Source organism: Lutra lutra, chromosome 1, assembly GCF_902655055.1.
Source record: "Lutra lutra chromosome 1, mLutLut1.2, whole genome shotgun sequence".
Lineage (NCBI taxonomy): Eukaryota > Metazoa > Chordata > Mammalia > Carnivora > Mustelidae > Lutra > Lutra lutra.
In genome coordinates, this window is record NC_062278.1 from 121937350 (window position 1) to 121951091 (window position 13742).

The following is a 13742-nucleotide window of genomic DNA, read 5'->3' on the forward strand; positions in this document are numbered from 1 at the left end:
TTTTTTTAAAGATTTTTATTTATTTATTTGACAGAGAGATCACAAGCAGGCAGAGAGGCAGGCAGAGAGAGAGGAGGAAGCAGGCTCCCCGCCGAGCAGAGAGCCCGATGCGGGGCTCGATCCCAGGACTCTGAGATCGTGACCTGAGCCGAAGGCAGCGGCTCAACCCACTGAGCCACCCAGGCACCCCTTAAAGATTTATTTTATTTTATTTATTTGAGAAAGAGAGAGAGAGCATGAGAGGGGAGAGGTCAGAGGGAAAAGCAGACTCTGGCAAGCAGGGAGCCTGATGTGGGACCTGATCTCGGGACTCCAGGATCATGACCTGAGTCGAAGTCAGTTGCTTAACCAACTCAGCCACCCAGGCGCCCCAGCTCTGTGACTTTAGCCAGGTACTTAACCTCTATAAGATTATATCCCATCTGTGAAATGGGCACTAAGGTAATCTATCTCAGAGAGATACCATGAAGACCAACAGGAATAAGATGTTCGAATTGTCAAATCATTACAGTTCTCTTTTTTCTTAACAATGCCATGATAATCAGGACCTTTCCTTTGTTCTCTGGAGAGTTCAGATACTCTTCTAGCCAAAGTGATTTATTAGAAACCACTTTAAACTAGGTGTGGGGGTGAGAATAATAAAGGGGTGGCGGGACAAAAACTTAAACTTGGAGAAGCTCTGCTCTCAGTGGAGGGAAAGGACCCCACCCCCACCCTGGGAGAAGTAACTAAGCTCCTAAAAGTGGCAGAAATCTGGGAGAACCACATGTACTGTCAAGCACTTCTTCCATCCAGGCGATGCTGCACACACTAACTCCTTTGGCACCCACAACAGCCACCTGAGACGTGTCTTGCTACTCTCCATAGGAGCACACTGTGGGCCATGGAATAGTGCCCACCTGCTTCAAAACAGAACCAGGTAGAGTGGATTGGGGGAGCTCTTTCTGCGGGACATAAGGGTTGCCAGGTTTAGAATGGGAAAGATGTGGATTAACTATAAGGAGAGGCTTGGAGCATTTTTTGTGGAAGCACAGAAAAATACAGAGGTTTCTGGGGAGATTCTGGTGTGGAGCAACAAAGAATTGCCTGGGATGGCGTTTCCAGCTGTGCTGTGTTCAAACTGTTTATTGGACAAGACACTTGGTCCCTTTAGAAAAGTAGCCTTGTGCCAAAAGCCAATCAAATAACTATATGAGATATCTATTTGCAACTTTAAAAGCTAAGTTAAAGGGCACCTGGGTAGCTCAGTTGGTTAAGCGTCTGCCTTCAGCTCAGGTCATGATCCCAGGGTGCTGGGATCGAGCCCTGCATCAGGCTCCCTGCTCAGTGGAGAGTCTGCTTCTCCTTCTCATTTTCTCTCTGTGCGCTCTCTCTCTCTCTCTCTCCCTCTAAAATAAATAATTAAAATCTTAAAAAAAAAAAAAAAAGGAAAAGCTAAGTTAAAGTAACTTCTTTATGTATTGTATGAATATTCCACTCAAACTGGAAGGTGATTACAACCCAAACCCCTCTAATTAGCCCAGTGCCGGAGAGCCATCCAACACTTTTCATGCACATGCTGTGTGCTTTTCTCTTCTTTTTCCCACAGACCACAGGAGGGAAGGAATAAGTCATAAAGGCTGGCACAAAGCAGCCACATGCCAAGCTGGGCACACATATGCAATAGTTAATAAGAGCAGGACAAGCCAAAGCCAGGTGAGAATCCCAGAGTCCATGGTAGTCAGGACTGGCCACAAGCAGATGGACTAAGTAGAGATACCAAGTCTGACCTAGTGAGGGACCAGAGCCGGGGAGATTACTGAGCAGCAAACAGTCCACAGACAGGGCATCAGGACAATGATGGGAGGCCAAGGGCCAGGAGGAGGGCTAGAAGCATGGGAAGGATGAGATCAAAGGTCAGGATGCATGAGAGCCACAGCCATGAAGCCCAGATGCCTCTTGACCCTACACTGTACCCAGCAGAGTCAGTTCCTGGAGTCAGTTCCTGGATTAGAACATTTAGGAGATGCAAAGGTTGAGGCAAGGGAGAACAGCTGCACAGGGAGATGGGGGGTTTGGTGAGAAACAGAAGATTCCTGGCTGAACTAGAGCCCAACACTGAAGGCTTTAGGAAAGTTACTCTCACAGACTGTCGTCGCAATCTCCCAAGCCCTAGGCAGCCAGAACAGAGAGCCAAAGCCCCAGAGCAAGGTGGGGACAGACAGCATCCTGTACACAGGTAAGGTCTATTCCCAGAAATATGAAGGAAAGGCAAGGTTTAGTCAGGCAGTGATAGAACATCATTGCAGTGAAGCCTCTGAACAAAGTTGCATGAATTATACTCAAAAGATTGTGTTCATTCCTATGTTGAGTCCTGTGTTTATTATTTTCATAGAGTGACTGATTTTCTCATTTCTTCCATTATTTTGCTGAAGAGTTATTTTTGCCTTTACTCTCTGGCATCCATATTACAGAACAGCAATGAGCAGTCCTCAAGCCCAGCTCCATCAGAATCACCTGCAGAGCCCTTAAAAATGCCAACATCCACCCCCCTTCCAGTGAGTCTAACTTAATTGGCTTGGGGAGGGTGGTGGGAAGGGAGGAACAGGACACTGCACTTTCTAAGAGCATCAGGGTGATTCTAATGTACATCCAAGGGTAAGACCAGTCGGTTTCTGGTCCAGAACCCAAAGCACTGTGTAGTAGCTACAGGAATAAGGACAAAGCACCAAGAAATTAGCCATCTAAAACCTATGTTGTAAAGTCATATCACTTAAGTTTTCCACACATCAGTCATTTATGAACTTCTGACACCATGTCCCCATATTCATATATCTCCTACAGTTATTTCCTTGAGAGTATTTTAAATCAACTCCATTTTACTTATACTTATTTTTATTTTTTTAGATTTTATTTATTTATTTATTTATTTGACAGAGAAAGACACAGCGAGAGAGGGAACACAAGCAAGGGGAGTGGGAGAAGGAGAAGCAGGCTTCCCGCTGAGCAGAGAGCCCAATGTGAGGCTCGATCCCAGGACCCTGAGATCAGGACCTGAGCCAAAGGCAGACACTTAATGCCTGAGCCATCCAGGCGCCCCGATTACATTTATTTTTTAAAAGGAACTAGTGGACTGAGTGTAAAGACAAGCTGATGTAAAAAGACAAGAGCGAAAGAAGACAGGATGGGAGCTCCTCAGTGGGAAAAGAGCACGAGGCAGGTAGCAGGGAGAGTTTGAAGACCCAGGATACAGGCATAGGGTGGGGAGAGCAGGAAGCCTGGTAATGGGGTGGAGACTAGCAGAAAAATGCCAGAGAATGGGGTCACAGGCAGCAAGTGGTATGAGGCCATGCCTATAAAGGAGCCCTAGGGAGGAAGAAGGGCTGAGGGAGCAGGGTGGCTGGGTGGGGCAGGCAGCTGGGGCTGGAGATGAAGGCAGGGTGGAGCGTGAGACCCACGCTGGGCTGACAGAGGGGAGGGGCTCTCTGGAAGATGAGTGGGCTAAGGAGGGCCTATGTCACATAAGGTGGGGGGACAGGAGAGCAGAAGCAGACACTGGACATAACAGATTGTCTGCTGGACAGGGTCAGGCGGTGACCAGCAAGAGATCCTCTGGCAATGTCTGTAAGTCACCTAAAATCATCTCACAGACAACCATCAGCAGACTTTCCCTACAGTGAGAAACACTGCCCAGTGCCCCGTGAAGAAGGAGCCACCAGTCTTTACACTCTTCCTCCTTCACTCCAAAATGATTGCAGGTAAACAAAAAAATGTAAGACCCCACCTCATGTGTCGTGGCGGACCCCATGGAAATGCCAAAACTCAACAAGCACAAAAATCGATGTTACTTTTCTTCTATACTAATCGTGTTTCTTATCTGTATGAGCTCCTTTCCTTCTATGGACAGTCCCCACCACAGGAACCATGTCCTCAGTCACTGCCTGGCAGCAGAAGTGACAGACGTCCAGTAAGAAACACTGTAAAACAGCGGAGGCTATCAACAAAATAACCCATCAAAATGATCCTGTCTGAGCAAGCTGGTAGTTCCTTACCATACAAATCTCTACATACAGTGAATACAGCCCCGAAAAACAATCCCTTTTCTTTTTTAAGTCCCTGCCCTTAACTGAACAATGATGGGGGAGACAAAAGGTTTGTCTGCAATCACCAAGCATGAACCGTCAGTTCTCAGTAAAGTTTATTTCCGCTCCCTGATGTGTTCTGTTTCCTCCCTCTTCCTAGATGTGTCAAATCACAGATTCGTTTATCCCTCAGTCACAGCCAAGAGAATGACTCAGGCGCCACAGAGCCTGTCGATTATTTCAATTTCCTAGGCTAAACTCCTCATTGCCCACTTCTTCTCATTTCTTATCCTCTGCTCATTTTTTTGAGACCTGCTACTTTTGAGATGACACGAGGCATGACAACGATGAGGGTGAAATGACACGAAATCCAAAACAGATGAAGGGAGCTAAATTCTGATACACTAAAGAGAGATCTAAGAGAACTTTGTTCACTGCCCAGAAGGACGGGCTCATCATTCATCCATTCATCCATTCAGCAAATATTTACTGAGCATGTCCCACGAGTTAGCTCGTCTACCATGCCACTGTCTATACAAGGCTAGCTAACATTAGCTTCTAGAGGGGGGTTCTACACCCAAAACTTCTGCTTGAATACAGATGTGGGTGGGCACCCATATGTATGTGTATTACTAAGATACTCACTAACCAGAACTGGGCAGCCCCTAAAAGCCTAGAGATAAGATATTCTACAGTCAGAAGGCGCTAGTCTACAGCCCCATAATAAAGAAACCCCTAGAGGCACTGTTTATGAAAGGCCATAAGCTTTCAACTGCGCCCATACAGGAAGACAAAAGTTCTGTGGAAGAACACACGATTCTGGCAACCAACTTCTGCTGTCCGGGGACACGGGTTAATCCATCAGTTTATTAACCTGACATTTCTAAGAACCCTTGATACTTTTACATGCACTAACATAAGAAATGTCCCCCAAATTCTGTAATACAGGTATTGGTATTAATATTCCCATTTTTCAAATTAACAAACTGAGGTTCCATTTGAGAGCAAACCATGTATTCAAGGGCACTTAGAAAGTAATGGAGCCAGAACTTGAATCTAAGTTTGCAATCCGTGGATTCAAGCATTTTCTAAAAAGTAAAAATAAATTATTATTATAGCTTATACAGTAACACCTCATTTCTTCTTACAATTAGCATATGTTAGTTTGAATTTTGTTTTAATTCACGTAAGTATAAATTGTCTCAGAGCCTCTAATAATTCTTAATTAAACTCTTCTCTGCTCCTGATTATTACATGCCACCTGTCCCTGTCTTTCTCACGTTATCTGCATGAGAGTGAGAATGAACTTTCCTGGTGATAAAAACTAACCTCAAAGGGTCATTTTCTTCATGCCAAGCACTAGGATAAAGTACTTTACTTGTAGTTTCTCACTGAAGCCTTGCAGGAACGCTCTGAGTCAGTGCTACTAGTACCATTACCATCAGCATCCTTGTTTACAAGGAAGGAAAGGAGGCACAGAGAGTTTAAGTAACTTGCCTGAGTTCACACAGATAAGGGGGATTCACACTCGTGATCTCCCATTGCCCCGTCTGTGATCTCCACCTGTGAGAAGTTCTGGCTCTCCTAACACTCTCATCTCCTCTCCAGTCCCAGCTCCCATCAGCCTGTTTCTCAGTGCCAGCGAGAGACTGCCTTTCACATGTGCTGGTTTGGTTTCCTCCATCTTTGATTTCTGCCTGATAAGAGCCCTGGTTCACCTGCTCTTGGCAGCTTTCTGCTTCCACCTGGCACTGACCTCCCGGCATACCTAAGGATGTTCCCGCTGGAGAGGAACCCACCTTGGGGTATATAGCAGGGCTTCCCTAGGACCATCTTTTCCATCAGGGGTTTGAGCTCATTCTTGCCAAAACCTCTTAAAGAAACCAAAGCTTTTAAAAATAGGCCTCCACGTTTTTAAAAAATCAATTACTCAACCAAGTTAACCAAGTTAACAGTTAAGGCTTTCCCTTAAACAGAATATTTGGATTTGCATCACATTATCAGGAGATTTAAATCACATGAATATGTGAGGGTGAAATGCATTAAGGTCAGATTAACCTGAGGAACAAAACTGACTTGCCCTTTTCTTTTTACAAACTACAAATTCTGAACCAGCTGTATCTACAGATAATCCACAAAGGGAGCTGTCCTCAGCACAGGCGCTATAATAGCTCCATGATGCTGAGAGGTGTGTGAAGAGGAAATGAACATTTACAAAGCACCTATTATGTACCAGATGTTACATGTTTTACAGGTACAAATTAAATAATAATTCCACAACAACCCTAGCAAATAGGTCTTCCAAAGCCCATTTTACAGATGGGGAAGCAAGCTCAGAAAAGTCACATCAATCAGCTGAAGATCACAGAGCTGGTAAGTGGCACAGCTGAGATTTGGGTCCTCTATTGGCTTGCCCCCAGGTTCTTGCTGCAGGGACCATTCTCCTTGCTACACTGCTTCCCAGAGTGTTCTATTGAAAGCCCTGCAACACAGGGCTTAACTCTTTGACTACGATACAGAGCTTGATTAAAAGAAAAAAAAAAAAGCCCAGCAAGAAATGAGATCCTGATATACAGATGCTCCCAAATGGCCCTGGGATCCCAATTCCCAGATGGGTCAGCAATGACCCAAGGAAAACAGCCTTTCTTTACTTTCCACGGGCTGGCCACGAGCCTGTTTCATTCCCTGTTCTTTCTCTTGTTGCTCCCCGCTGCCGGCGCTCCATGTCTTTCTGCGTGCGTGTGTGTGTGTGTTCTGCCTCCGTCTCTCTTTCACATGCGCACACACACACACACGCACACTCACTCAGGAATACCTCGATCCAGCAGCCGGAGCAAGCGAAGGTACCAGAGATACCACTGGTCCCAGAAGCGGTCCGTCATCCCACCCTGAAGTCATCCTTCACAGCCAGTCCCTCAGCAGAGCCTCATCCCACCACCACCGAGTCGAGGAGGCTGGAATTCCTTGCCGCTGGGCTCGCGCGCGCCTGCTCTGAGCAAATGCCCGCCTGCGAAGACAGCCACCAGTCCTCCCACACAGAGGCTGACTGTGCCTGAGCCGTTTCGCAGCAACAAAGGAACAAGTGCAGAACACCGCCGCCTTGTGCAGACCTAGCCTGCAGGGGCCCAAGGGGAGGTTAGAGATGCAGGGGGAGGGGAGCGGCAGGGCTGTCACAAAGAGGCGAGGTTGAGAGGTGGACTTGGGAATGAAAATCCACACTCTAGGCCACGTCTTGAATTTCATTCCAGAATCTCCCACCATCCTGGCTTCCCCTGCCTCCTACACCAGAGGCCAGCAGTTCCCCTAATGGGACTGGGGTAGGAAGGCAGGAGCTCAGCCATCCAGGACTCTAAGACCAGCCCAGAAAACCCACAGCCTGACTGCCTCACTCCACAAGGACCACAGACACTCCTGCCCAAGAACGCGAGGTCCATAGGAGCAGAAAAGAGCCACAAACCCTTTCTCCCTACGTCCATTCAGTGATCCTCTGTTAGAGTGGAGATAGGACAGGCTCTGGAGTCACCTAGTCATGGGTTCAAATCCTGCTATCACTTAACAGTTGCTTGGCCTCAACAAAGTTTCTTCAATTCCTTAAGCCCTAGCTTCCTCCTTGTAAATCAGAGAGAAGAACATTTGCCCCACAAGGGTATTGTGAAGTTCTAGGGAAAGGAAGGAGGCACCATTTCTGGGAGAGCGGTGCTCAAGGGTTTGTCCCCCTTCCCTGCCAACCCCTCTCCTTTTCGCCAGCTTCTCAGTTCCCACACATCCATACTTTCTGTGGTTTCCCACCTCCGGCCCTTGCTCCTTCTCTTCGGGACAATACCATGGCTTCCTCTGATTTTCCCAATGTCTACTTCAAATGCCACAAATCAGGTTGCCAACCAAGGTCTTCCCCTTTATATTCCATTTCACCTTCTCCTTGTATAAGACTCTGCTCCCATATTCGATCACAAAATCCATGAAGATAGGAAGTGCTTTGTAACCACCATTGTATCCCCCTATGTACTTCGTATAGTGCCTTGAACTTTGCAAGTGCTCGAGTATTTACTACCTGAAGGACGAACAGGCAAGTGAGTCTGGGAATGCCACACAATTTCATTCTTTCTGTTTTGTTTTTGTTTTTTTTTTTTTATTGAAATTCAATTAGCCAACATATAGTATGTCATTAGTTTCAGATGTAGAGTTCAATAGTTCATCAGTTGCGTATGACACCCAGTGCCCATCCCATCACGTGCCCTCCTGACACACCATTTCATTCTAATGGCAAAGAGCAGAATGCACCATGGCATCTGAGTCCCTGGGCACACCCTAAGGCGTATAGGAAGACGACAGGGCTCTCTGTGCTTGCCCTGCTGGGAGCCCATTTGACAGTGGACTGACTGGCCACCCAGAGGGTGAGGCTGTGCCCCTGGTGACCAGGAGGCCTGCTCATAGAAATAAAACCCAAGGGGACTCTAGGTCCAGGACAACCTTGTTCTCTAAGCCCCAAAACTACCCAGCCACAGCTTTTTTCACTCAGCCCATGCCAGCAATGCCTTCTCACTGTCCTAACAGAAATGTTGGCTTCCCTGGCCTCCTGGTCTCTGCTGGGCAGCTGGTGGGAGCAGTCCTCCCTCAGCATTTGCCCTTCCCAGGAGCTTAGGCCTTCCAGATGACACAGGGCCGCAGATTGGGAAAGAACTCAGACTGAGGGGGAGGCTGGGGTGGGGCTGGGGGTGGGTTATAGCTAGGAGGGAGGGAGAGGAGAAAGCGAGTGTGGCCACAATCTCCCCCCTCCCCTGCCACCCCCTGCATCAGCACTACCACTGCCTCATGGTCCCTTCAGAAAGGGCAGCAGTGGGACCAAGCGGACACACTGCCTAAAAGCCACCTCTCAGAATCTGCTAGTATTATTTTGTTATTACCTTAAATGGACAAGACTCCAGCCCGTAGTTCACACAAGAATGCAAGTCCCTCCTCTCTCCAGACAGAAGTGCACTGACCGCGGAGCCTCCCCCTTCCTTCCTAAGTAACAGAATCCATCATTCAGGTGTAGCCAGTACTCTGTAGCCCACAAAAGACAGTCACATCCATCATCTCCTCTGGGTCTCTGAGCAGCCCTGCAAGGTCTATAGGATAGGGATCACTTCCCCCAGGCTACAGCAGAGAGAAGCTGCCTTCCAAGAGGTTCAACAACTTGCTTACCATCGAGTGCCTAGTAGGTAGCTGGGCTGAGAAAGAGATCTGTACCATCTGTGTCCTCCCAAAGAGAGTTTCCGGGGCTCTGGAATGTTCCCTGAGGAACTGTGACACATTTCCCAGAGCAATGGAAGCCCTCCCAGAAGGGCAGGACCTGGGGAACAGGGCTGCTTCCCAACAGGGGGCTCTTCCAGGATACTGTAAGGCCACACCATGGGCAAGCAGGCCTCACTAATGCCCGTTTACACGTTTCTTTAGCTCCTGGCTTTGGCTGCCAAGGGAGAGCATCTCCACATAAGAATGCTGACGGAGGCTTCCTATAACACAACTTGGGAGAAATCTGAAATGGGTGACCGAGGAAGCCACACATGGCTCACCCACCATGCAGGAGACCCAGACAGAGATGGGCTGAGGGAAGAAGGTTCCGGTGACTGTGTGGACACTGTGTAGACCAGAGTCTTCTGTTCCATGACCCACTCTTGGCTTAGAGAAAGCAGCTGGCCCTGTTCTCCTCCCTCTGGTAACCAAGGGCAATTCCACACAGCTTTGTTTTCAGAAAGAGAAAGGAAATAAACGTGTTAAAGAACAGTATGGGTGGAAAGCACTTCCCCCACAAACTGTGAACCTAGGAACATAAGCATTACCTGTTGGGTCAGGCCCAGGATGAACCCATTCAGCTGGGAATTTTACTAAAACCAGCCCCAATCAATCAAGCTGGACTCCTTAGAACTCCCCAGCCCACCAATGCTCATTTTACCAACCCCCATGGAGCCTCCTAAGCCTTAGTGTAAATGCAGCCTCTCCAGTCGTTGAATAAAACAGCGAGTTGCCATTTAGCTGTAGGGCAATTAGAAAGGATGGGGGACTAGCCAGGACGTAGCTTTATTAAGTTTCGTTGGCGTTATTTTCTCTTAAACTATGCTTTCTCAGTGGCTGCTTCTTTCATCATGGCCAAAGCAAGCATGACCACTCCCATTGGTGTGGTCCCTCCAGCCTCCCTCGCTGGCTACAGGGACATACTCTCCAGGGACAAACAGCCTCTCCAGGTCAGCAACGGTCTGTCCATTCCAGAGGGCTGATGCCCACCGAGAGGCTCACTGGTTACTTGATGTCACATCATAGATATGTTGCCTTCTCTTCAGTGTTCCTTCTTCTTAACTTGGCACTGTTCTTTCTCCCTCTCTCCACCCACCCCAACATGAAAACACTGTGTTCCCGATCAGATAAAGCAAGCACAGTGTATGGAGCAGAAGGCAAACAGCATGGAGGGAGGAGAGAACCAATCGTGTTCCCAATTGTTCCCACTCATCTCCTGGGATAATGACCGCCATTCCCACAGCAGCACCGGCCAGCTCCTGAGACACACGGGGCATTGAGACAAGGGAAAACCACACAGGAGGCAGCATGGATGGGTACCAGAACAGAGACAATCCGCCAACATGGAGCTCTTCCCCCCGCTCTGCCCCAGGAAGTGAGCTCCATCAGGCTGCCATTTTGCCCTACAAGCTGTGCTTCAGTTGCAACATGAATCAAACACTCCAACAGACACCATCCTCAGCCACCTCCCACACCACTTCTGTCCCCCTGGCGATGAGCACCCTAGTGGTGAAGTGAAGCCTGTGGCAGTACATTCTCTGGGACACCACCCATGGGATGGGAAGGACCCTGACCGAGCTCTCCTAGGAGAGCCTGGTGTGCCCAGGTCAAGAGGCTCCTTAGGTCCACACCTGAGGACAGCACCTATGATGAGTATCACCTATCAGGCTGAAATTCAAGTCCACCTCTACCAAGAGGCCTTTCCCAGCTAACCTCATTCCTTCTCTACCTCAGAGGCTCTCAGAGTTTAATGGGCAGCAGAATCACCTCAGAAGTTTGTTATCCACGCAGAAAACTAGGCCTCAGTCCCAGAGGCCTGCATATTTAATGAGCTCCCCAGACGATTCTGTCCCCAGCTCTCCTCTCTTACATGCAGCCCTGACTTTATTTAACTCTTCTGGTCGAATTCTAGTGTGGACTTAACTCCCCACATACCCCAAGAGTCCAGTAAGGAGGGAGATTCTGGCCCCGCTGGAAGGTAAGGGGAGGTCCCACCTCCCAAGGCCTACTAGAGGGCCCTAATGGAAGGGCTTAAGAAGCTGCCTGCTGGGAGGGGGAGAAATCAGCCTCATCTCCCCACAGGCTCCAGAAAGCGCTCATTCTGCCCTGGGTCCACTGCACATCTGCACAGTAACTTTAAATGTCACCTCAAATATCAGGCCAGGCAGCAGGAGGGAAAGGCAGAAGCTAATTAGCCTGCCTTGCCCTGGCTTTTGTGTCGCTTTCATCTTTGCTCACCTCCAGCCTCCGCTGAGATCTTTAACTCTCCCTTGGCCAGGGAGCCCCTGCTCATGAAGCCTGCACACAACCTTTCATCGCACGGGGCACTAAAGCAAACTGTTTAATGGAGGAGATGCAATCCCTCCCTTCCCTCTGCTCTGAGTATTTACAGTTCTTCCCTCTACCCCTGCCACTCAATAGAACCCTATATTGCCCTGAATATCCAACCACAGCATGCCACCCCAAAACTCCCACCCTCTGCCCCAAGAGCCAGACTCATCCTCTCTTTCTCTGCCTCTTCAAAGCTTACCCATCCCAGGTCTGTGGAAAGTATCATGAAAATCTCATCCCCTCTAAGGTTCTCGTGATGAGATCTTTACATTTAGGCCCTTGGGGAGTATTTACATTTTCGCAAAAGATATTGTTTCAAAGCAAGGGGGGAATAAAGCTCATAAATAGAGAACATACTGGTGTTTACCAGAGGAGAGGGGGAGGGCAAATAGGTGAAAGTGGTAAAAAGGTACAAATTTCCAGTTATAAAATAAATAAGTCAGGGTGTCTGGGTGGCTCAGTCAGTTAAGCATCTGCCTTCAGGTCAGGTCATGATCCCAGGGTCCTGGGATCAAGCCCCACGTTGAGCTCTCTGCTCAGCAGGGAGTCTGCTTCTCCCTCTGCCCACCATTAGCTCCCCTGCTTGTGCTCTCTCTATCAAATAAATAAATAAAATCTTTTAAAAAAATAAATAAGTAAGTCATGGAGATGTAATGTACAACACAGTGACTATTATTAATAATACCATATTGCATATTTGGAAGTTGTTAAGAGTGGATTTTAAAAGTTCTTATAACAAAAAAAAATTGTAACTATATATGGTGGTGGACATTAACTAGACTTATTGTGGTGTTCATTCTGCAATATATACAAATATCAAATCACTATGTTGTACGCTTAAAACTAATTTGTCAATTATACCTCAATAAAAAAAGGAAATGGAAAAAAAATAATATGGTGTGTTTCTACCACCATCAGAGATGCTAAATCAACATCTTACTCTTTGTTAGCAAATTAACATTTAATTTTGAGGATGTTTGTATATGTACATGATCTGGTGTTAAAGAGCTTAATTTGTGGGGTGCCTGGGTGGCTCAGTGGGTTAAGCCGCTGCCTTCAGCTCAGGTCATGATCTCAGGGTCCTGGGATCGAGTCCCGCATCGGGCTCTCTGCTCAGCAGGGAGCCTGCTTCCCTCTCTCTCTCTCTCTCTTTCTCTGCCTGCCTCTCTGTCTACTTGTGATCTCTCTCTGTCAAATAAACAAATAAAATCTTTAAAAAAAAAAAAGAGCTTAATTTGTGCAAATTATGATTTGGAATGACAAGTAAATTTATTCAATTGTTAAAAAATTTTTTAAAAGGCAGGGTGCAGAAGTCTGGGCCTTAGATAAGCAGTGTGGTGGCAGGGGATAACGGGGGCAAGGAGAAGCATCCATGACACACTTCCTTAAGCCTCACAGGCATTTGCTGTTAAGCCATCCTGATGAAGGCAACTCACAGGAGCTGGTTCCTCCACTATTCTCCACAACTCAGTCCCCTGACCCTTTTATTTCCTACTCAGAACATCATTAGCTGGTAAGCACCTTCTCGCTCTAAAGCACCAAAATTATAAAGTAGTTCTTCTTGAAGAAGAAAAAAAAGCCACTATATAGTTGGGAAGAACACCTCAGAACCCGACCCAGGAGACCTAGGTAATCAGCCCAGAGAGTTCTTTATTATCTCCTGTGTTTCTCTCATAGCCAATAAGGTGCTGCCTCCATCTTACCTCCACTAAGAACAGTGCCTTCACCCAAGGTGGTATGACTCAAAAGACCGCGGGGCACCTCAACCTTGGGGTCCATTCACCCTGGTGAGTTTTCTCTGAACTCTTCCTCTCATCTCTTAATTCCTGCAGTTCACCAACACAGAATCAGGAAAACCTACATCATCAGTCACCACAGCTGAAATCTCACACCTCCTTGCCCAGCCCACAGGGAGTCCTACTGTAGAGAATTCTCTCCCTTCTCTCTTCATCTCATGCCTTCTCATCTCAAGAACTTTTCCAAATAGCCCCCCTCCTCACATCCCCCCCTCATAAAATCAGGCAACAGACTATGATGACTGGGGTTGAAAATAATGAATATGAAGTTAAACAGGAT

General features: G+C 47.5%; 1 protein-coding gene across 25 annotated transcripts in view; it reads right to left on the minus strand.

Annotated features, from left to right (window-relative positions):
• The window catches only part of KALRN (kalirin RhoGEF kinase), a 675882-nt gene that overhangs the window by 602490 nt on the left and 59650 nt on the right, over positions 1 to 13742 (minus strand). For 2 of the 25 annotated variants that reach the window (XM_047734977.1, XM_047734946.1), the window contains exon 1: positions 6877 to 7031. The exons of 20 other annotated variants lie outside the window; for them this stretch is intronic. In XM_047734977.1, the coding sequence (XP_047590933.1) occupies positions 6877 to 6943 (67 nt within the window). In that variant the 5' untranslated portion in view covers positions 6944 to 7031. Of the gene's footprint in view, positions 1 to 6876; positions 7050 to 13742 lie in introns of those variants that run through there. 3 more of the 25 variants (XM_047735084.1, XM_047735066.1, XM_047734961.1) reach the window with 2 other exon arrangements.